This window comes from Rhinopithecus roxellana, chromosome 1, assembly GCF_007565055.1.
Source record: "Rhinopithecus roxellana isolate Shanxi Qingling chromosome 1, ASM756505v1, whole genome shotgun sequence".
NCBI lineage: Eukaryota > Metazoa > Chordata > Mammalia > Primates > Cercopithecidae > Rhinopithecus > Rhinopithecus roxellana.
The window spans coordinates 57605777-57628658 of NC_044549.1; the positions used below are offsets into that span (position 1 = coordinate 57605777).

Here is a 22882-nt window from a genome sequence, read left to right on the forward strand (position 1 = left end):
AAACACTAGTGGTCACTCATTAAAAAGCAGAAATGAAGAAAGGGAGTGAACTGTGGGCCAGCTTCTGGGCCTGGGCTAGAATGGGACATGATATAGGAAAATCAGCCTAAAGAGATCAAGATGGATGGATATGGGTCTGGAGGGGGGGCAAGGGATGATGTGGAGGGAGGCAAGAAAGTACTAAAGGGACAAGAGGAAGAAAGAAGGTTAAAGCACAAAGATAAAGGAGTAAGTAAACACCAGCCTACAATGGGGCAAAATTAGCATCAGTAGTGGTGGTGGTAGTCAGTCTCATAGGGCTTCTGACCCTAAACCAGGCTCATCCTTGAAGTCTAATTTAAGTGGTAGGATTTCATTTCTCCCATACTTCACACCTAAATATCCTCAGCCTCTAAAAGGCCCACTCTCTGGCACCTGATCATAATTTTGCTCATTCCACTTTTCTTTACAGGGACATGGAAGGAGGGCTGACTTGTAACTAAAGTACCCAAATGTTATATATGTTTTTAAATCTGATTAATAAACACAAATTTGAAGACTTCTCACCAGCCTAACCTTGACTCAGTCCTAACTGCTGTGGACTCTAATAATCAAAATCAATACTAAAAAAAACAAAGACCTCACTCAATATAAGATTATTTATACAAAATACAATAATGTAAAAATATTAAAGTAATCACTCCTTGACCGTAAGGGTATATATTTTAATTACAAAAAACTTCAAACATCTACCAAAGTGAAGAGTATAATGAAACCCATTACCCAGCTGGTGGCCAGACCCACTATGCCTCCATTCCAGCCCTCCCCTCCTCCCTCCAGATTAATGTGAAATAAATCCCAGCCAGCATATCTTTTAGGGTGCATTTAATGGAAACTTTTTAAGAAGTACTTAGTACAAAGGGCTGGTTATTGCCCCTTCTAGAACTCTAACAGACTTCCAGGGGAATGCCACATAGGCAGGTTATGTCCAGCAAACCCAACCAAAAGAAATGCAGATAGGAGGTGATATCAAATGAGCTGCACAGAGTAGGGCTAAAAGCTGTGTCCATTCCTGCGGCCACAGCCCATCCTGTCCAAAAATTACTTGAAACAATGCTCTGTCTCAGCTACTGCTACTGTGAGGAGGCAAAGAGAGGGAATATCAAATAACCAGCTAGGTAGTACTATCCAAGTACTACCAAGATGGTAGTACCATCTTCTCCAAAAGGAGGGCACTTCAGAGGCCAGCATATCCTAATGAAAAAGCCAGATTCCAACAGCATGTTTCAATGACAGAGATGGTACCTCATCAACTGCTTTCCTTAGCTACCCCTTTATGCTAGAAACATATAACCTTATTTTTATAACCTTTCTGTTTATATAAAACTACATAAACAAGAACAGAATGAAAGCCCATTGAGGGCAGAAATTTTTTGACTGATTCCTTCTCTCCACACCTAAGAACCTGGAACAATACCTGTGTTAGCATTAGGTCTCATATGCCAACACCACTCTCTGCCTGTCTCTGGTGGTCCAGACTTGTCACCACACCTACATCCTCCGCAAGGGCGTATGAAGATGCCAAGGCCTTCCAAGCCCTCAGGGATGCACAGGGATACAGGAGAGGCCAGACACAGCTTCTCTGAGACAGGTTTAAAAAAGTTGGAGGGCTTAGCAGTCTCTCGAGGGTTGCAAGAAGGGCGGAGATGCTGCCAATAGGTTGGAGGCGGCTAAAATCGGGTATATGAGATAGGGAGAGGAACAATAAGGAGATCAGGCTGGAGCCTGGAGAATCCACTTTAAATTTTTCAACAGAGCAAAATAATCAAAGTGGTGCTTTTAGTGGATGTATCAGAAAAATAAAAAGTGGAAGTAAAGGAGGGGGTAGATATTAAAGGCAGAGAGATCTTTAAGTTATTTGAAAAAGAAGAGATTGGCTGGGTGCAGTGGCTCACACCTGCAATCCCAGCACTTTGGGAGGCCAGGGCAGGCGAATCTCCTGAGGTCAGGAATTCAAGACCAGCCTGGCCAACATGGTGAAAACCCATATCTACTAAAAATACAAAAATTAGGGTCAGGCATGGTGACTCACGTCTGTAATCCCAGCACTTTGGGAGGCTGAGGCGGGCAGATCACCTGAGGTCAGGAATTCGAGACCAGCCTGACCAACATGGAGAAACCTCATCTCTACTAAAAACACAAAATTAGCTGTGCATGGTGGCACGTGCCTGTAATCCCAATTACTTGGGAGGCTGAGGCAGGAGAATGGCTTGAACCTGGGAGGCGGAGGTTGCAGTGAGCCAAGATCGTGCCATTGCACTCCAGCCTGGGCAACAAGAGCGAAACTCCATCTCAAAAAAAAAAAAATTAGCTGGGCACGGTGGCAGGCACCTGTAATCCCACCTACTCGAACTCCTGACCTCAAGTGATCTGCCCACCTCGGCCTCCCAAAGTGCTGGGATTACAGGAGTGAGCCACCGCATCTGGACTTGGCTCACTTGTGCACTCTCTCTCTCTTTCTCTCTATTTTTTTAAAATCTCAGCTTACCACAACCTCTACCTCGCGGGTTCAAGCAATTCTCCTGCCTCAGCCTCCCGAGTAGCTGGGATTACAGATGTGTGCCACCACACCCAGCTATTTTTTTTTTCTTTTTTTGAGATGAAGTCTCACTCTGTCGCCCAGGCTGGAGTGCAATGGCACAATCTCGGCTCATTGCAAGCTCCGCCTCCCGGGTTCACACTATTCTCCTGCCTCAGCCTCCAGAGTAGGTGGGACTACAGGTGCCCGCCACCATGCCCGGCGAATTTTTTGTATTTTTAGTAGAGACGGGGTTTCACCATGTTGGCCAAGTTGGTCTCTAATGCCTGCCTCGGCCTCCCATAGTGCGGGGATTACAGGCGTGAGCCACTGCGTCCAGCCTGGGTTTCTTTTTGAGGTAATGAAATGTTCTGGAACAAGATGAAGACGATGGTTGCATAACATTGTGAATGTACTAAATGCCACTGAATTGTATACTTCAAATGGTTAGTTTTAGGTTATGTGATTATTACTTCAAAAAAAAATTTTTGTTTGAGATGGAGTCTCTGTCAGTCAGGCTGGAGCACAGTAGCACAACCTCGGCTCACTGCAAGCTCCACCTCCCAGGTTCACACCATTCTCCTGCCTCAGCCTCCTGAGTAGCTGGGACTACAGAAGCCCGCCACCACGCCCAGCTAATTTTTTTGTATTTTTAGTAGAGACGGGGTTTCACCGTGTTAGCCAGGATGGTCTTGATCTCCTGACCTCATGATTCGCCCGCCTCAGCCTCCCAAAGTGCTGGGATTACAGGTGTGAGTCACTGTGCCCGGCTGATTATTACTTCAAATTTTTAAAGGGAAGAGGGGTCAGGAAAATGAATCCTAAGCTCTGTGTACACAAACAGAACCTGTCATTTTAGGATGATCGATGAGAGACAGCTATTACTCCAGACTCAAGGGCCCCCAGATGATAAATGAGATCAGCCAAATCTCACACTCTAAGGGTCCTATTTCTCTCCAGTTTATCTCATTTCTTAAAAATAAGGGTTTTGGCCAGGCGCCCCTGTAATCCCAGCACTTTGGGAGACAGAGGCAGGCGGGTCACCTGAGGTCCGGAGGTCAAGACCAGCCTGGCCAACATGGTGAAACCCCATCTCTACTAAAAATACAAAAATCAGCCAGGTGTGGTGGAGCATGCCTGTAGTCCCAGCTACTCAGGAGGCTGAGGCAGGAGAATTGCTTGAACCTGGAAAGCAGAGGTTGCAGTGAGCTGAGATCATGCCACTGCACTCCAGCCTGGGGGATGAGCAACACTCTGTCTAAAATATGTTTCTTCTGTTTTTATGTAGTTTTTTTTTTTTTTTTTCTAAAGACCCAGTGGGGACAAGGATGACTAGTCTATATACAGCTTTTTTATTAATCCCCCCATTTGCAGCATACTTATCTCTTCCAGCATTCATCAGTCATTTCAGAGTCCATGGTCTTTTCAAAATTTGGACAAACTGGCTCACATTTTGCAATGATGTCCCCATACAACACCCCACTCCAACCCACTCTGTTTGTTAATATTAATTTACATGTGCCTTTACTTTCATTTTCATGGTATTTAAAAATGGAAGGGCACTCCCAAATTTACTTTATCTCCTTTAATAATCTCTCTCCTCCTGCTTCTTTGGTCCTCCAGACAACTGTTGATTTACTTTATGATGGATTAGTTTGCATTTTCTAGAATTTTATCTGACTGACATATAAAGTTTTTGTCTCTCCCCTTTGGGTTTCTTCATGTGGCATATTTTTTTTGAGTTTTATCAATTATGCTTAAATAAGTAGCTCATTCTTTTAGCTGAGAAGTATGCAGTTCTATGGGTATGCCACTGTTTGTTTATTCATCTGTTTGAGCAACTCACATACTGAGTTGCTTCCAGTTTTTGGCTATTGCAAATAAAACTAAACAGACATTTGAATACCAAAACAAACAGAAGAAGCAGGGTTGGGGCAAAGGCATGTGCAGCCAACCATCTTGAAGTAGCAGTGTTAATAAATTTGCAAAAGAAAATTTGGTGTATTCTACCACAGTATCATAAAATTCACATTGTATTTAAGATTGCAGATACTATTAGTCATCTCTGCATCATCAAAAAGGACAGCCTGGTCAACATGGTGAACCCCCGTTTCTCATCATCAAAAAGGGCATAGAACCCACTTTTATCTTTTTTTCACTAAAGAATATTCATTTGTTTATAATTATTGCTAAATAAACTTCTCTTTTAAACAAGATCATAAAATATAGTAGGACTTTGCACAGTGGAAACACTAAAATGTTGGTTTGTACGCACATGAAAATAAGTTAGAATGTTCATATGTTCTGACAGGAGAGAAAGGAAAAATATGAAAAAAACATTAAAAAAAAGTTAGAATGGAATTTGTCCAGTAGTTTCCAAGTCACCTGAAGCCTCTTTTGAGAAGATTAGGAAGGAGTGAGGACAGGAGTCTTGCCAAAACCACTCCTAAGCTCAAACTGAGTTGTGCTGTTTCTTCCTCTTAGCTTTGCCCAGGTCCAAGGAAGAAGGCAGGGGGGCTTTCAAATATAAAACCTCGCAGAGGACCAGTGCTGATGGTGGGGCCAGGAGAAAAGAAGATAGCCCCCACCCCAGGGGCTAGACCTTCTCTTGAAAATCAATGAAATATAAAGTTATATTTAGACATCAAAAAGACTACGGGAAGCCTATCCAACTTGCAAGTATAGCTGAGCAATTTATATCCTACTTCTACGGTTACAAAACCAGTACACTCCAAATGCTGGACACATCCTTTCAGTAGTCAAAAGAAAGCAAGTACTCCTCCCTCCTCACTTGAGTAACCCAAACCATTTTACAATTTTCCTGCACTTCCATGTAAATCTAATGTAAAATGCCTTGGCCTAGCCCCTTGAGATTCTGTTTCATTTTATATATATATATATATATATATATATGTATTTTTGTTTATTTGTTTGTTTTTGAGATGGAGTCTCTCTCTCTGTCACCCAGAATGGAGTGCAGTGGCATGATCTCAGCTCACTGCAACCTTGCAACCTCCGCCTCCCAGGTTCAAGCGATTCTCCTGCCTCAGCCTCCCAAGTAGCTGCGATTACAGGTGCCCACCATCATGCCCAGCTTATTTTTATATTTGTGTAGAGACAGGGTTCACCATGTTGGCCAGGATGGTCTCAAACTCCTGACCTCAAGTGATCCGCCTACCTCGGCCTCCCAAAGTGCTGGGATTACAGGTGTGAGCCACTGTGCCTAGATTGTTTCATTACAGTGTATTCAGGTTTCTATATGAGAATTGCTAAAACTAATTCTGATATATACCATAAGCTCAGAATCATGTATCTGTTAGGTTTATACCATCTTTTTTTTTTTTTTGAGAAAGAGTCTCACTCTGTTGCCCAGGCTGAAGTGCAGTGGTATGACCTCAGCTCACTGCAACCTCCGCCTCCCGGATTCAAGCGATTCTCCTGCCTCAGCCTCCCAAGTAGCTGGGATTACAGGCACCCGCCATCACGCCTGGCTAATTTTTTGTATTTTTAGTAGAGACGGCATTTCACTGTGTTGGCCAGGATGGTCTCGATCTCCTGATCTCATGATCCACCCACCTCGGCCTCCCAAAGTGCTGGGATTACAGGCGTGAGTCACCGCACCCAGCCAGGTTTATACCACCTTTATTTGGAGGTCAGCTGGCTTCATGAAAAAGTACTTTGAAGAGAATGTCTTCTGTTTACAAACTGGAGCACACAGAAGTAGAGGTTTGGAGTTAAATTTTCTTTTTTTTTTTTTTGAGACGGAGTCTCGCTCTGTTGCCCAGGCTGGAGTGCAGTGGCCGGATCTCAGCTCACCGCAAGCTCCGCCTCCCGGGTTCATGCCATTCTCCTGCCTCAGCCTCCCCAGTAGCTGGGACTACAGGCTCCCGCCACCTCGCCCGGCTAGTTTTTTGTATTTTTTTTAGTAGAGACGGGGTTTCACCATGTTAGCCAGGATGGTCTCGATCTCCTGACCTCGTGATCCGCCCGTCTCGGCCTCCCAAAGTGCTGGGATTACAGGCTTGAGCCACCACGCCCGGCCTGGAGTTAAATTTTCAACTGTGCCTGGGCTTAGACACATTAAAAAGCAACACTTACTGAGAACATAACATAACCAGGCATTTCCGCTACGTGCTGTTATGCAAAGAAAAAATATGGACCTCTATCTCAAAGAGTTTACATCCTAGCTTACAACTAATTGGCAAACATTGTAAGTACACACCAAGAAACAAGTATAGTGGTACAGAGGCAAGAGTGACAGACTGGGGATCAGGGAGGGATTCACGTAAACAAGGGGTAGAGGATCAATCCTCTATTTCCAGGTTGATGGATGGTGGTACTAACAAGTAAGATAGAGAATCCAGGAAACCAAGCTTGACGGCATTAGAAAGATTTCTTGTAAAAAGAGGTAAGGTTATCTACAGACTTCTGGAAAGGATGACGACAGAATTGAAGAGACTGTTACCGGCCTAAAATAAGGAATAAAAGACATGACAGCAGGTAGAGCTGACCAGGCAAAGAAACTGCTAGTCAAAGAGAACAACTTTTCCAAATAGAGACCACACTTTCTTCACAATTATAAGAACAGCTCTGTTTTCCTGTTAAAATCTCCAAACAAACCTCTTGCTCATCCTGCCTGTATTTTTCTCTATTTATGGTCAATAACATGGTCATTACTGTGAAATCATTCATGGGTTTTTTTTCGTTTTTTTTTTTTTTTTTTTTGAGACGGAGTCTTGCTCTGTCGCCCTGGAGTGCAGTGGCCGGATCTCAGCTCACTGCAAGTTCCGCCTCCCGGGTTTACGCCATTCTCCTGCCTCAGCCTCCAGAGTAGCTAGGACTACAGGCGCCCGCCACCTCGCCCAGCTAGTTTTTTGTATCTTTTAGTAGAGACGGGGTTTCACCGTGTTAGCCAGGATGGTCTCGATCTCCTGACCTTGTGATCCGCCCATCTCGGCCTCCCAAAGTGCTGGGATTACAGGCTTGAGCCACTGCGCCCGGCCCATGGTTTTTTTTAAGACGGAGTCTCACTCTGTTGCCCAGGCTGGAGTGCAGTGGTGCCACCTTGGCTCACTGCAAGCTCCGCCTCCCGGGTTCATGCCATTCTCCTGCCTCAGCCTCCTGAGTAGCTGGGACTATAGGCGCCCGCCACCATGCCCGGCCAATATTTTGTATTTTTAGTAGAGATGGGGTTTCACCGTGTTAGCCAGACGGTCTCAATCACCTGACCTTGTGATCCGCTCGCCTTGGCCTCTCAAAGTGCTGGGATTACAGGCGTGAGCCATCGCGCCTGCTCTGTTTTTGTTTTTCTGAGACAGAGTCTCACTCTGTTGCCGAGGCTGGAGTGCAGTGGTGGCGATCTCAGCTCACTGCAATCCCCGCTTCCCAGGTTCAAGCGATTCTCGTGCCTCAGCCTCCCAAGTAGCTGGAACTACAGGCATGCACCACCATGCCCAGCTAATTTCTGTATTTTTAGTAGAGATGGGGTTTCATCATGTTGGCTAGGCTGGTCTTGAACTCCTGACCTCAGGTGATCCGCCGGCCTTGCCTCCCAAAGTACTGGGAATACAGGTGTGAGCCACTGTGCCCGGTGGAAATCATTAATGTTTATAAAGATTTGTGATAGAAAAGGAACTTCATGTTTTGACAGTTCATGTCAGTTTAAGAAATAAAGTTAGAGGGCAGATACATTTCAGGAGGAGCAAAATGCTCCTCATTCTGCACCTTTTTCAAATCTTTCCTATAATTCTTCCCTCTTTGGGGAAGACAAATCTAATCCTTCAGATTTTTCCTAGAGCAGCAAGGGCAAAGAAAAAGCAATAAATAAATAAATATATAAATAATTAGATTGGAGCAAGGCAAAATTAAAGTACGGAGGTATCTCAAGAACAAGAACCCCCAAAACAAGTGAACACTAAGTAGTGCTATTAACATAGGCATAAGACCAAACATTGTAGTCAACCACAAATACAGGTACAGACAAGCTATTATTTCCCTGTATCTTTTTCCTGGCTCCAATTCAAAGTTCATTTTGTGTTATTTTTACTTTTCTTTTGGTGGGCCCCAGGAGAAGGGAACCAGAGGCTCTAGGGGAAGGTAAAATAATCCAAAGTATATGACCCAATATCATATGCACACTCAGAGGCACCAGTCAGCAATATATTGCCCAGAACCATCCTCCATGTGTAGCCTCCTACCCTATGATTCAAGACACACAACCCTGAGAATGTGTTTTAAGGAACCAAGACAAGAAATATTCCCATCCCTCTGCTTTTGCCCCACTTCTACCATGACCAAGCAAAATCGGTTTGAACATTCATGTTCCAGGCACTTTATCTGCATTATCATCACATTTAATGTTGTGAAGGAGGTGTTATTATTTTACAGATGAGGAAATTCAAGCATAGAGATGCTGAGGGACTTATCTGAGATGATATTATATTAAATGGAAAAAATGGGATTGGAACCCAATCATCTGACAACTAGCCCAGACTCTGGACAAGGCCCATCAGACACAAAAGTCATATCCATAAAGACATTCACAACAATGTAACCAGTCCCTCAACAACTGTAATACATAGGTACTCACTTAAATGCCCAACGGAGAAAGCTTAAGCAAATTACGGTTCAAAAACAAGATGGCATGCTACACAGCCATTTAAAGTATTTATGAGAACAAAGTAAAAATGGGGAAATGTTTGAAATATACATGAAAAAAACAGAACGCATAAAATACATGTACCTACTGATTATTATAATGCAATGTCTACCAGGGCAGAGATTTTTATCTGTTTTGTTCAGTTATTTTTCCTGTTATGTGCCTGGCATAGGAACATAACAGGAAGCGTAGTAGGTTCTCAATAAATATCCAATATTGGTTGAATGAATTGCTGAACAGTAATGCTACGTATGAATATGGACAAGAACTAAAGGATGATAAGCAAGGAAGAAAACTTATTTTAGGTTAATGAAAACATGAATGATACTATTTTCTTAAATATTATAGTAACAACTTGACAAAAAAAATTTATAAACTCAAGATTAAAATATAAATGTCAAAAAAAAATAACAAACACAAATACCGTATCATCCCTTGATTACACATGACTTCCATGGTTCCTGAGGTAGAGAGAAAGCAAACAAAAAGACTAATGAAAGCTGGCCTTGAATCTGATAAAGAGTTTCTTTTGTGGAAGCTGATGAGCATGTTTTGTATGGTATCAGGTACACAGCGATGACAATAACCTTTCTAAGCTGACAAGACAAGGATAACTTTGCACCATTTTTATTTAGGCCATTCTCAATGTCACTCTGGACATTTCTCATTGCCTTTTAAAAATGAATTTACACATCAGTAAACACACCTCAGACTTCCAGACTAAAACACTGTGAAATATGTTAATGAGCCTATTAACGGCCAGCTATTTGAAATGCAGGAATTTAACCTAAGTTCTACTTAGATAGAGGCATGCGAAGAGCTCACATCAGATCACAAAAATAGAAATCAGAGGGCTGCTCAGCACACAAACATTCAGTGTAACCAGGCCCAGCTTGAAGATACTTTCCCATGAGTAGTAGCAACAACAACAACAACAACAACAACAACAAAAACGATTATTGGTCAATTAATGACTGTAAGTAAATAAAAATAGAATGATCTTAAAATTCAGCTATATCAGAATAAAAGAAAATCGATTTAATAATTAAAGTTTTCACCAGATACTTGTTATCTTTTAACTTGGCATTATGTAAGTATTTAGTACCAATTAAGAAAATGGCTAAAATAAGGTATTTTGTTGTTATGAACACCAATTGATCATGTTACAAGTGAAAAGGGCAAAAAAGCCAGGTTGTTTTGAACACAGGACTATACAGACTTAGGCACTTAAGAGTCAGAAGCCCTGACAACTCATTACTATTCATCCACAAAGGGGAAAAATTGTCCACAGCAGAATCTTAGATTTTCCAGTCACATTTTGCTAAAGAGCAAACACTAGATTTTAAAACAAATTCATAAAAGAGTATGGCAGAATAGAGTGTTCTAGGAAATATTTTCACAGCTTTACTGCAGTTGACACAGCAATTCATAAAGCAATTCATAAATGTAGTAAAAACACTTGTAATAATTGGCATATTTCTTCAATCCTATCTGGGAAACAGGCTTAAAAAGTGAGCAACAGGGCCAGGTGCAGTGGCTCACACCTGTAATCCCAGCACGTTGGGAGGCCGAGGCGGGCAGATCACGAGGTCAGGAGATCAAGGCCATCCTGGCTAACAAGGTGAAATCCTGTCTCTACTAAAAATACAAAAAATTTAGCCGGGCATGGTGGCGGGCTGCCGGTAGTCCTAGCTACTCGGGAGGCCACAGGAGAATGGCGTGAACCCAGTAGGCAGAGCTTGCAGTGAGCCGAGATTGCGCCACTGCAGTCCAGCCTGGGGGACAGAGCGAGAGTCCGTCTCAGCTAAAAAAAAGAAAAAAAGTGAGCAATACAGTTCACTATGCCACACATGCGCTGAGTAAGTTTTAAAAACCTATTTAAATACCTATTCAAAATCCTAGGCCGGGTGCGGTGGCTCACGCCGGTAACCCCAGCACTTTAGGAGGCTAAAGTCGGTAGATCATCTGAACTCTGGAGTTTGAGACCAGCCTGGGCAACATGGCGAAACCCCATCTCTACCAAAAATACAAAAAAAGAAAAAGAAAAAAAAAAATTAGCCGGGCATGCGGTGTGCACCTGTGGTCCCCGCTATTTGGGAGGCTGAGGTAGGAGGATTGTTTGAGCCTGGGAGGTGGAGGTTGCAGTGAGCCAACATCGTGCCACTGTACTCCAACCTGAGTGCCAGAGTGAGATGCTGTCTCAAAAAAAAAAAAAAAAAACCAAAACAAAACAAGCAAAAAAATCCTATAAAAACCTATTCCTATAGGTTACAAAACCTATTCCTTTCCTCCAACAGTAAAGATGCTTGAGGCTACAATCATAATCCTCCTTTCTACCTATACATCTTTGACCCTCATTCCAGCCCAGAAGATAACCCTCCCACTCCCATGCCCATTGCCCTATGGAGCCAGGACTTCTGTAACCTGCATTGCCCTTCTACACCACCTTCAAGGTCCTCTGGCCTCAACACAAAGCTCAGGTAGCTCACTACACCTCCTGGACTAGATCTAGTTCAAAGTGGCCTATTTCTTTCCCCTCCTGAAGCAATGGGGTGGGTCCCTGAACAATATGCACTTCTCCTGCCCATACCCTTAACATGATGCTAAGATGAGGGCACAAGGAGAAAGAGACTCTTGACCCATCACAAACCAAAGCCAGCTCCACAGTCATGATCCTGCCTGGGCTTTGTCTGGGGCTCTACCAAGGCTGAGCCTCTTCCTGAGCAGCTTGTCAGCAAATATCTCAAGAGTTCCATGGAATGGTAATTAAAAGGACTCACTGAATAACTGAAAAAAATTACTGGCTAACTACTGTACATTTTGTAATAAAAATGCTTATGGTTACAAGAAGGGCCTCTTTCATCTATAAAGACAATAAAATAATCTTTGTATAAGTCTCATATAAAAATATAGTGTAGAAAAAGGTAACTTTGTTTTCTTTGAAGACTCATACATGATCACTAAAAATACTTATTCCCCAGAGATCCCCTCCTCCTACAACACAACACCTCACTTGGCAATAATTTAATCTCATTTGACTATTCCATTTGTTATTTATGTAGGATAGTTCATTCTCATATAATGCTTCTGTTTTGCCACTATTTGAATACCAAGTTTCCCTACCTCAGTAACAGATAAGTATTTTCTCTGTTCTCTATCCTGAGCCCTTGAACTGATTTTCTGGGCACCTTCCTCTCTCAATAATGACTTTACTCATAGACTGGTCCCAGAACACATACAGGAAGTTACCCTCTGACACCAGGGCCCTCATTAAACCAGAAGTCCAGTGTCCCAGACAATTGTGATTTTTTTCTTTTTTTTTTTTTTGAGACAGAGTCTTGCTGTGTCGCCCAAGCTGGAGTGCAGTGGCGCGATCTCAGCTCACTGCAAGCCCCACCTCCCAGGTTCATGCCATTCTCCTGCCTCAGCCTCCTGAGTAGCTAGGACTACATACAAGCGCCTGCCACCACGCTCGGCTAATTTTTTGTATTTTTAGTAGAGAGGGGGTTTCACTGTGTTAGCCAGGGCTCTCCTGACCTCGTGATCCACCCGCTTTGGCCTCCCAAAGTACTGGGATTACAGGCGTGAGCCACCGAGCCTGGCTGAAAATTGTGATTTTTCTATTTAAGACATTTTACCCAGCTAACTCAGGAGGCTGAGGCAGGAGGATCACTTGAGGCCAGGAGTTTGAGATCAGCCTGGGCAACACAGTGAGATTCTGTATCTTTAAAAAAATTTTTTTTTGCAGCTTTTTGAGTCCACTTAAAAATTTTTTCTTTATTTTTTGAGATGGAGTCTCGCTCTGTCGCCCAGGGTAGAGTGCAGTGGTGCAATCTCGCCTCACTGCAACCTCCGCCTCCCTGGGTTCACACCATTCTCCTGCCTCAGCTTCCCAAGTAGCTGGGACCATGGTGTCACCACACCCGGCTAATTTTTTGTTTGTGTTTTTAGTAGAGACGGGGTTTCACCGTGTTAGCCAGGATGATCTTGATCTCCTGACCTCGTGATCCACCCGCCTTGGCCTCCCTAAGTGTTGGGATTACAGGCGTAAGCCACCACGCCCAGCCAAAATAAATTTTTTGTTAATTAGCTGCACGTACCTATAGCCTCAGCTATTTGGAAGGCTGAGATGGGAGGATAGCTTGAACCCAGGAGTTTTGAGGGTACAGTGAGCTGTGATCATGCTACTGCATTCCAGCTGTGAGATAGGGCAAGAGCTCATTTCTTTTTTTTTTTTTTTTTTTTTGAGACGGAGTCTTGCTCTGTCACCCAGGCTGGAATGCAGTGGCCAGATCTCAGCTCACTGCAAGCTCCGCCTCCCGGGTTTACGCCATTCTCCTGCCTCAGCCTCCCGAGTAGCTGGGACTACAGGCGCCCGCCACCTCGCCCGACTAGTTTTTTGTATTTTTTAATAGAGACGGGGTTTCACCGTATTAGCCAGGATGGTCTCGATCTCCTGACCTCGTGATCCGCCCGTCTCGGCCTCCCAAAGTGCTGGGATTACAGGCTTGAGCCACCGCGCCCGGCCAAGAGCTCATTTCTAAAAATTTTTTTTTAAAATAATTTTTAAAAAGAGACTTCAAATCCCAAATGGCAGTAAAAGGCTTAACTTTATGATATACTATGAATCACCCACATGCAACTGCCTGGACACAACAAAATGAGTACACAGACATGAGAATCAAGTAAAAAATTTAAGCCACTCCTCAAACTTGGATAGTTTTTACTCATAGACTAGAATTCGTAGGACTATAATTTTCAATTACATACACACATAACATCTTCTACAAGCCACAGAACCTAAATTATGTGAAAAAAATTAAATATTTCAATATGCCACAGAATTGTGCAATCAGCACTATGAGCAATGGGACATCAGCAGTGATCTAGGTGACTATCACTATTGATCACACTTTCAGAGACATGTGCAACAAGAGAACCAGAGTAGCCGGAACACCATTGGGTAAACTAAGCACTTAAATTATTCCCTCTCATCCTCAAAAAAATTAATTACAAAAATAAAAACAGGCCAGGAGTGGCGGCTCATGCTTGTAAAGGAATTTGGGAGGCTGAGGTGGGAAGACGGCTTGAGGCCAGGAGTTTAAGACCTAGGCAACATAGCAAGACCCCATCTCTACCAAAAAAAAAATTTTTTTTGTTGTTTTGAGATAAGGTCTTGTTCTATAGCCCAGGCTGGAGTATAGTGGGGCAATCTCAGCTCACTGCAACCTCTGATCCCAGGCCCAAGTGATCCTCCCACCTCAGCCTCCTGAATAGCTGGGACTACAGGTGCATGCTACCATGCTCAGCTAATTTTTGTATTTAAAATGTAATTTAAAAAATATAAATAAAAACAATCCTAGTTTGTATCTGGCCTCGAAGAAGAAAAACCGTATATGATTCCTTCTCCTTTACTCTTGACCAAGCTGCTTTTCTGTCCAGTCTCTTTGGTCAGGTTCCTGAACCACTTAAAACACCAGTTCCTTTATGTGTAGTCAAGCCAACCAAAAGAGCCACAACCTTTTTTTGCCCAGCCCCAGAAAGTAAATGGTGTTAACATGTTTCTCAGTGAAGTGTAGAAGGGAAAAAACAAACTCTGTCTTCTACCAACATCCAAATTTTTGTGGATTATTTTCCTCTTTGATCCATTTTCTCTTTAACCCTTTCATACTGTTTCAACTCTCTTCCTTCTCTTATTTATTCCTTCATCTCTGTTCCAAGTTCTTTTTGCTCTTACTCTTCTCAGTCTTAAAGGCCAGATCAATGCCCTTTCACTTCATTTCCAATAGGAAAGAAAATGTATCAGGGACTAGGAAATCTAACTCACACCAACAGCAGCAGCTGCTACTATCACCAATAATAAACAAAATCCACAAGTATCCAAGCAATTATTCAATACCTACTGTAGATGAAATTGTGTGACAAGAATGATGGAGGAGATAAGGTACAAGAGAGTTATTGCTCTCCAAGAACTGACAACCTAGTTGGGGAGAGATCATGCCAAAATGTGTGAACAGGTAAAACGTAAAGCAGTCAGAAGACTGCAGTACATAAGCTAAAAAACTAAACGAGCTCTACTGTTTGGACACAGATCAAAGGCAGGCATGGCCACTGTGCTCTAGGGGCTCTCAAGGAAACTGACTCAGAGAAAGTACGAGCTAGACTCTGAGGACCCCTAAGGGCAGTAAGAGATGAGGTGGTGAAGAGAAAGCTTTCCAGGAGGCTGACCATGCATAAGAAGGAAGAATATAAAACAATAAATTTTATGTACATATATTTTACCACAATTAAAAAAAAAAAAAAAGAAGGAAGGAAGGAAGGGAGGAAGGAAGGAAGGGAGGGAGGGAGGGAGGGAGGGACGGACGGACAGGTGCTTGGGCCCCTCAGCTGTCTCTAGCAAGGCAGAAAAAGCCAACACAGAGGGCTTGACAATCTGAGAATTCCTGTGTATAGACAAGAACATCCTTATGAACTTGGTCAACTGACACTGTCCAGAGCATAGTCACACACTACATAATTCCTAATATTTTTTCTAACCTAACATTATGAACATATCCTTTTCTTATTTTAAATACGAACATTGTATATAACCTGACAGCATGACTAAAGCAAAAGAAACTATTGATCAACAAGGGAGATGTGTACATGGTGAGGAAGAAAAACCCGATTATTGTTTTCTATCAGGGAAATGCCTTCTGGAGGCAGGGGTCCAGCAGCTTTGCTATAGCCATAGGGCAGAAATCCCACACCCAGAGGATCCATAGGTCCCCATTCTTCAGAGTTTTCTGCTCAGCACAAGAACGGAAGTCTACAATCACTTCTAGAAATGAATCACAAAAAAAAAAAAAAAAAAAAAAAAAAAAAAAAAACCTTAGCTTTCAGCTTCCAGCCAGTTGCTAATAAAGACCTGAGTATCTAAATTCAAGATACTAGCCTTTGCCAACCATCTGGGGAAAAAAAAAAAATCCCTAAACTAGTAGATAAAGCAAATTTTATAGAAATCATACAAGGCACATCTTAGTTATTTATGTTTAAGTACCAATACAATTTATTTGGTTGACATGATGCCAAGGTGCCCTTTTGACCTCGAATTTAATCAGAAACAAAATTCATATAAGAATTCATGAAAAAAGATTAGCAAAAACACTAAAGTAAGAGAAATATTTCCAATTTCCCATAATGGCCAGTGTTAGAGAAGGAAACATGCTTGCTGGGAAACTGTCAAAATGATCATAAAAAATGTAAATAGTGAGGATAATAACTGGCCTAAGGTGCAAGACATCCAAAGGTATGTTTTAGCTTACGTGTTAAAAAATAAAATGCTTGCTGGAATAATCAACTTTGTTCATTCTTTACAATTCCCATACTAACACCCCCTAAATCAATGAAATACAAGCTATAAGAAAAAAATATTAAAATCAGTGCATGAAACAAATGAGCTCATTAGCCCAAAGGCAATGATTATTCAGGGCAAACCAGAGGGATCTGGATACTCTCAAGACATTTATCAGTCACTCAAACACAATCATACAGAAGATGGTGATTCTGATGCTTATTGTATCAACCTCATAAAATTCTTGAAAACTCACTTCCTGAAACAAGTGCAAAGTTGTGCAATTCTGCTACTACACATTTCTGGTATGGTACATCTTTCTTGAATCTGTCCCACCCCTCCTTTCTAATTCTTACTAATTTGGGAATCTGAGGACCTTAGACATGCATATATTAGAAAACAAAGCAAATGTAACAAAATGTCCAAATGATGTTGACATACATTTGGTTTCAAGCTACAAGGCCATTCAATTGTCTGGAGGAGACATTAATTAACAACAGCTCATCCTTAGATTTAACTGGGGGGGATTACACTGGAGTTTACAACACTGCTCACCTTTAGGACAGAAGCTAAGCTGGTCATGTGCTCATTGAGGGCACCCTCAGATTCCTTGTAGGTCAAGCAAGTGAACTGGTACTCCTCGGGATCAAAGGCATCAGCCCCCTGCTGCTCCACATCGCTGGCTACTCCCACGTAATAGTCCTCTATGTCCCCAGGGTCTTCATCCTCTTCTTCTTCCTCTTCCTCACAATTTGGGTCATAGTCCTCTTCATTGCTGTCAGACCCCTGGCTATTCATGTCCACTGACATCTTAGCATCCAGCCAAGTTGCAGATCAGGAAAGCAGTTGCTTTTTCCCCCTCCCCCCAAAACTACCGCTTTCTCAAATGCATTAGTATTTTTGTCTTCTAAGGGAGGAAAAAAAAAAAAAAAGTGTTACTTTTTCCCCATGACAAGTAGTAACAGAAACAGTTCAAGAATCAAAATGGGGCAGTCCTGGCCCTAATCTCACTACAGCCTATTCCAACTCTGGTATCACATGGGGAATCTCACCATCATCCTCCTGGCCCAGGCCTATCAAAGGGAAATCCTTCCCTGGAGAGATAGAAGTAGCTGATAAATGGTAACTTCACATGAAAGGCCTGGCATGACAGGGTAAGGCCATCTGCTCCATGTCAGAAAGTCAAATTCCAATGAACTTGTTATTCTTCCCAAAGTCCTTAAGGGAGAAGCACATCCCCACAGCTGGCCGCCCGAGGGGAGGCGCATAAAGGTTTAACTACCAAAGTTTAAAATTTTGCTTATCATGCCTCCATTAGTATTGATACAGACAGTACATAAATACGAACACTTCCCGCTATAATATGTAGAAAAAGAAGACCACTGTTTCACAGACGTTACTCTTAGGTGTCTGAAAGACAGGTGCATAGTTGGTAAAGAAAGAAAAACAACAACAACAAAAAAAACACATGGGTCTTCAACATCCTCTACTCTGCAAAGCTGACTGATTTTTCAGGTTTAAAGAGTTCTACTGGCCGGGTGTGGTGGCTCATGCCTGTAATCCCAGCAATGTGGGAGGCCGAGGCGGGTGGATCACTTGAGGTCAGGAGTTTAAGACTAGCCTGGCCAACATGGCGAAACCCCATCTCTATTAAAAATACAAAATTAGCCAGGTGTGGTGGCATGCACCTGTAATCCCAGCTACTTGGGAGGCTGAGGCAGGAGAATCACTTGAACTGGGAGGCAGAGTTTACAGTGAGCCAAGATTGCACCACTGCACTCCAGCCTGGATGACAAGAGTGAAACTCCATCAGCCGGGTGTGGTGGCTCATGCCTGTAATCCCAGCACTCTGAGAAGCCGAGATGGGTGGATCACCTGAGGTCAGGAGTTCGAGACCAGCCTGGCCAACATGGTGAAACCCTATTTTCACTAAAAATACAAAAAAATTAGGCGGACAAGGTGACAGGCACCTGTAACCCCAGCTACTCGGGAGGCTAAAGCAGGAGAAACGCTTGAACCCAGGAAGTGGAGGTTACGGTGAGCTGAGATTGCACTACTACACTCCAGCCTGGGCAATAAAAGCGAAACTCCGTCACACACACACACACACACACACACACACACACACACACACACGAGGGAAACTCTATCTCAAAAAAGAAAAGCCGCAGACAGTAAAATGTTACTCAATTACATATAAACGAAAAGAGAATACTAGTTGAGAAAGCGAAACAGTCACAAATCCTAACGTCAACTCACAGAAGATTGTGGCAAACACCCATTAACTTTTCTACACAACTACTATCTCATCTGATGAGCTGCAAGGAACAATATCAACTAGTGATTTAAATCTAAAACTAGGCCAGGTGCGGTGGCTCACGCCTGTAATCCCACTTTCAGAAACCGAGGAGGGCAGATCACGAGGTCAGGAGATCAAAGACCATCCTGGCCAACGTGGTGAAACCCCATCTCTACTAAAATTACAAAAATTAGCTACACATGGTGACATGTGCACATAATCCCCAGCTGCTTGGGAGGCTGAGGCAGGAGAATCACTTGAACGAGGGAGTCGGAGATTGCAGTGAGCCGAGATCCTGCCACTGTACTGCAGCCTGGCAACAGAGCGAGACTCCATCTCAAAAAAAAAAAAAAAAATCTAAAACCAATAGAAACTTAAAGTGCAAGAGCATTTGGATTTAATAGTACGTAAATAATTTATTTAAACAAATCTTGATTAAATACAAAAGCAAATATAAAGTCTACTTCAAGTAGGTAATCTGTCTGAAAAAAACAACGAACTATAATCTAAAACAAAGACTGAGGGCCAGGTGTGGTGGCTCACAAGTATAATCTCAGAATTTTGGGAGGCTGAGATGAGAGGATCCCTTGAGGCCAGGAGGTCAAGACCCACCTGAACAACCTAGTGAGACCATGTCTCTACAACACATTAAAAAAAAATAATCCCAGCACTTTGGGAGACCGAGGTGGCCAGATCACCCGAGGCCAGGAGATTGAGACCAGCATAGCCAACATAGGGAAATCCCATCTCTACTAAAAGTACAAAAATTAGGCCGGGTGCGGTGGCTTATGCCTGTAATCCCAGCACTTTGGGAGGCCGAGGTAGGCAGATCACGAGGTCAGGAGATCGAGACCATCCTGGCTAACACGTGAAACTCCTGTCTCTACTAAAAATACAAAAATTAGCTGGGCATGGTGGCATGCGCCTGTAATCCCAGCTACTCAGGAGGCTGAGGCAGGAGAACTGCTTGAACTTGGGAGGTGGAGGTTGCAGTGAGCTGAGATTGCACCACTGCACTCCAGCCTGGGCAACAGAGCGAGACTCAATCTGAAAAAATAAAAAAATAAAAAATAAATTAGCTGGGCATGGTGGTGTACACTTGCAATCCCAGCTACTTGGGAGACTGAGACAGGAGAATCACTTGAACCAGGGAGGCGGAGGTTGCAGTGAACCAAGATCATGCCACTGCACTCCAGCCTGGGCAACAGAGTGAGATACTGTCGCAAAAAAAATAAAAATAAACAAATAAATAAAATAAAATAAAATAAGACAGGCATAGTGGTCATGCGTCTGTAGTCCTGGCTACATGGAAGAACTGCTTGGGCCTGGAAGGTCAAGGCTGCAGTGAGATCGTTCCACTGCATTCCAACCTAGGCAACAGACAGATTCTATCTCCAAAAATAATAATAATAATTCAAGTAAACGCTCTTCTACTTAAAAAAAAAAAAAAAAAAAAAAAAGGCCCACGTACAGTGGCTCACATCTGTATCAGTGGCTCACATCTGTTATTATAATCCCCACACTTTGGGAGGCTGAGGCTGGAGGATCATTCAAAACCAGGAGTTCCAAACCAGCCTGAGCAACATGGCAAGACCCATGTCTACCAAAGGAAAAAGAATTTGTAACCAGTCTAAAAGACTATGGAGTCCTAAGATATAGTATCACTCTGTCACCCAGTCTGGGATATAAAAACATGATCATGGCCCACTGTAGCTTCCAACTCATGGGCTCAAGAGATCCTCCTGCCTCAGCCTCCTGAGTAGCTGGGACTACAGGCATACGCCACCCCCATACCTAATTTTATTTTTTGTAGAAACAGGGTTTTACTATGTTGCTCAGGCTGGTTTCAAACTCCTGGCCTCAAGCGATACTCCTGCCTTGGCCTTACAAAACGCTCGGATTACAAGCAAGAGCCACTGTGCCCAGTATAGAGTCACATTTTTATGTAATAAAAATATCGGCCAGGCACGATGGCTCACACTTGTAATCCCAGCACTTTGGGAGGCTGAAGCGGGCGGATTACCTAAGGTCAGGGGTTTGAGGCCAGTCTGACCAACATAGAGAAACCCAGTCTCCACCAAAAACACAAAATTAGCTGGGCATCGTAGCACATGCCTGTAATCCCAGCTACTCAGGAGGCAGAGGCAGGAGAATTGCTTGAACCGAGGAGGTGGAGGCTGCAGTGAGCCAAGATCGCATCATTACACTCCAGCCTGGGCAACACGAGGGAAACTCCATTTAAAAAAAAAAAAAAAAAAAAATTCAGTATATCTAAGTTGATATGTTAACTATAAATGCTCCCATTTCTAAAAATTAAAAAAAAAACCCTATTAATTATGGGGCAATAAAAATGTTTGCAGTCTGATCTTTTTTTTTTTTTTTTTTTTGAGAAGAAGTCTCGCTCTGTTACCCAGGCTGGAGTGCAGTGGCGCAATCTCAGCTCACTGCAACCTCTGCCTTCCGGGTTCAAGCAATTCTCCTGCCTCAGTCTCCGAGTAGCTGGGACTACAGGTGCACGCCACAACGCCCAGCTAAATTTTTTTGTATTTTTATTAGAGATGGGGTTTCACCATGTTGGTCCAATCTCAGCTCACTGCAACCTCTGCCTTCCGGGTTCAAGCAATTCTCCTGCCTCAGTCTCTGAGTAGCTGGGACTACAGGTGCACGCCACAACGCCCAGCTAATTTTTTTTGTATTTTTATTAGAGATGGGGTTTCACCATGTTGGTCAGGCTGGTCTCGAACTCCTGACCTCGTGATCCACCCGCCTCACCTTCTCAAAGTGCTGGGGTTACAGGCGTGAGCCACTATGCCCAGTCAGCAGTTTGACTTTTAACAAACTCTTCTGCATGGTAGAACCACATAAGCACAACTAAACTTAACTATGGTGTTTTTTCTTTAGGAGAAAAAGTTAATCTTTAAATTAAAGATACCTGTAATTCTTGGCGATCTCTCAGGCAGATGTCACCCAAGTATTCTACGTAATATGATTTCCATCTAAAATGAAAAGAATCATATTTTTAAAACTGGTATACTGCTTTTGCAAGTTTTTTTTTTTTTATTTATTTTTTTTTATTTTTTGAGACGGAGTCTTGCTCTGTTGCCCAGGCTAGAGTGCAGTGGCCGGATCTCAGCTCACTGCAAGCTCCGCCTCCCGGGTTTAACGCCACTCTCCTGCCTCAGCCTCCGGAGTAGCTGGGACTACAGGCACCCGTCACCTCGCCCAGCTAGTTTTTTTGTATTTTTAGTAGAGACGGGGTTTCACCGTGTTAGCCAGGATGGTCTCGATCTCCTGACCTCGTGATCTGCCCGTCTCGGCCTCCCAAAGTGTTGGGATTACAGGCTTGAGCCACCGCGCCCGGCCTAGTTTATTTTTTTTAAAGCAAAGGTATTTTAAAGGACAAGTAACAAGGGACAGTAGCTATTAAATTAATTATCTTCTTTTAAGTGCCAACAAAAATCCATGTCATAATTACACTGACAAGAGTTACATGACCTTCTAAAAAAAAGAAAGTATTCAGCTGGGCATGGTGGCTCATGCCTATAATCCCAGCACGTTGGGAGGCCAAGGCAGGTGGATCACTGGAGGTCTGGAGTTCAAGACCAGCCTGGACAACATAGTGAAACCCCATCTCTACTAAAAATACGAAAATTAGCTGGGCATGGTGGCGGGCACCTGTAATCCCAGCTACTCAGAAGGCTGAGGCAAGATAATCACTCGAACCAGGGAGGCAGAGGTTGCAGTGAGGTGAAACTGCACCACTGTACTCCAGTCTGGGTGACAAGAGATTTCGTCTCAAAAAAAAAAAAAAAAAAAGGTATTCTAAGTGAACAGGTAGCAATAATTTAACCTCAATTCTCTCTCTCAGTTTGGAAGACTATTTTCTTTTCTTTTATTTTTGAGACGGAGTCTCGCTCTGTCGCCCAGGCTGGAGTGCAGTGGCCGGATCTCGGTTCACTGCCAGCTCCGCCTCCGGGTTTACGCCATTCTCCTGCCTCAGCCTCCCAAGTAGTTGGGACTACAGGCGCCCGCCAC

At 43.2% G+C, this 22882-nt stretch overlaps 1 protein-coding gene across 6 annotated transcripts in view; it reads right to left on the reverse strand.

Annotated features, from left to right (window-relative positions):
• The window catches only part of ARIH2 (ariadne RBR E3 ubiquitin protein ligase 2), a 69247-nt gene that overhangs the window by 42547 nt on the left and 3818 nt on the right, over positions 1 to 22882 (reverse strand). For 4 of the 6 annotated variants that reach the window (XM_010370185.2, XM_010370191.2, XM_010370177.2 and 1 more), the window contains exons 2-3: positions 21780 to 21843; positions 17104 to 17455 (exon numbers count right to left, since the gene is read on the reverse strand). In XM_010370185.2, coding sequence (XP_010368487.1) covers positions 17104 to 17358 — 255 coding nt within the window. In that variant the 5' untranslated portion in view covers positions 17359 to 17455; positions 21780 to 21843. The remainder of the gene's footprint in view (positions 1 to 17103; positions 17456 to 21779; positions 21844 to 22882) is intronic. The other 2 variants (XM_030914404.1, XM_030914315.1) reach the window with 1 other exon arrangement.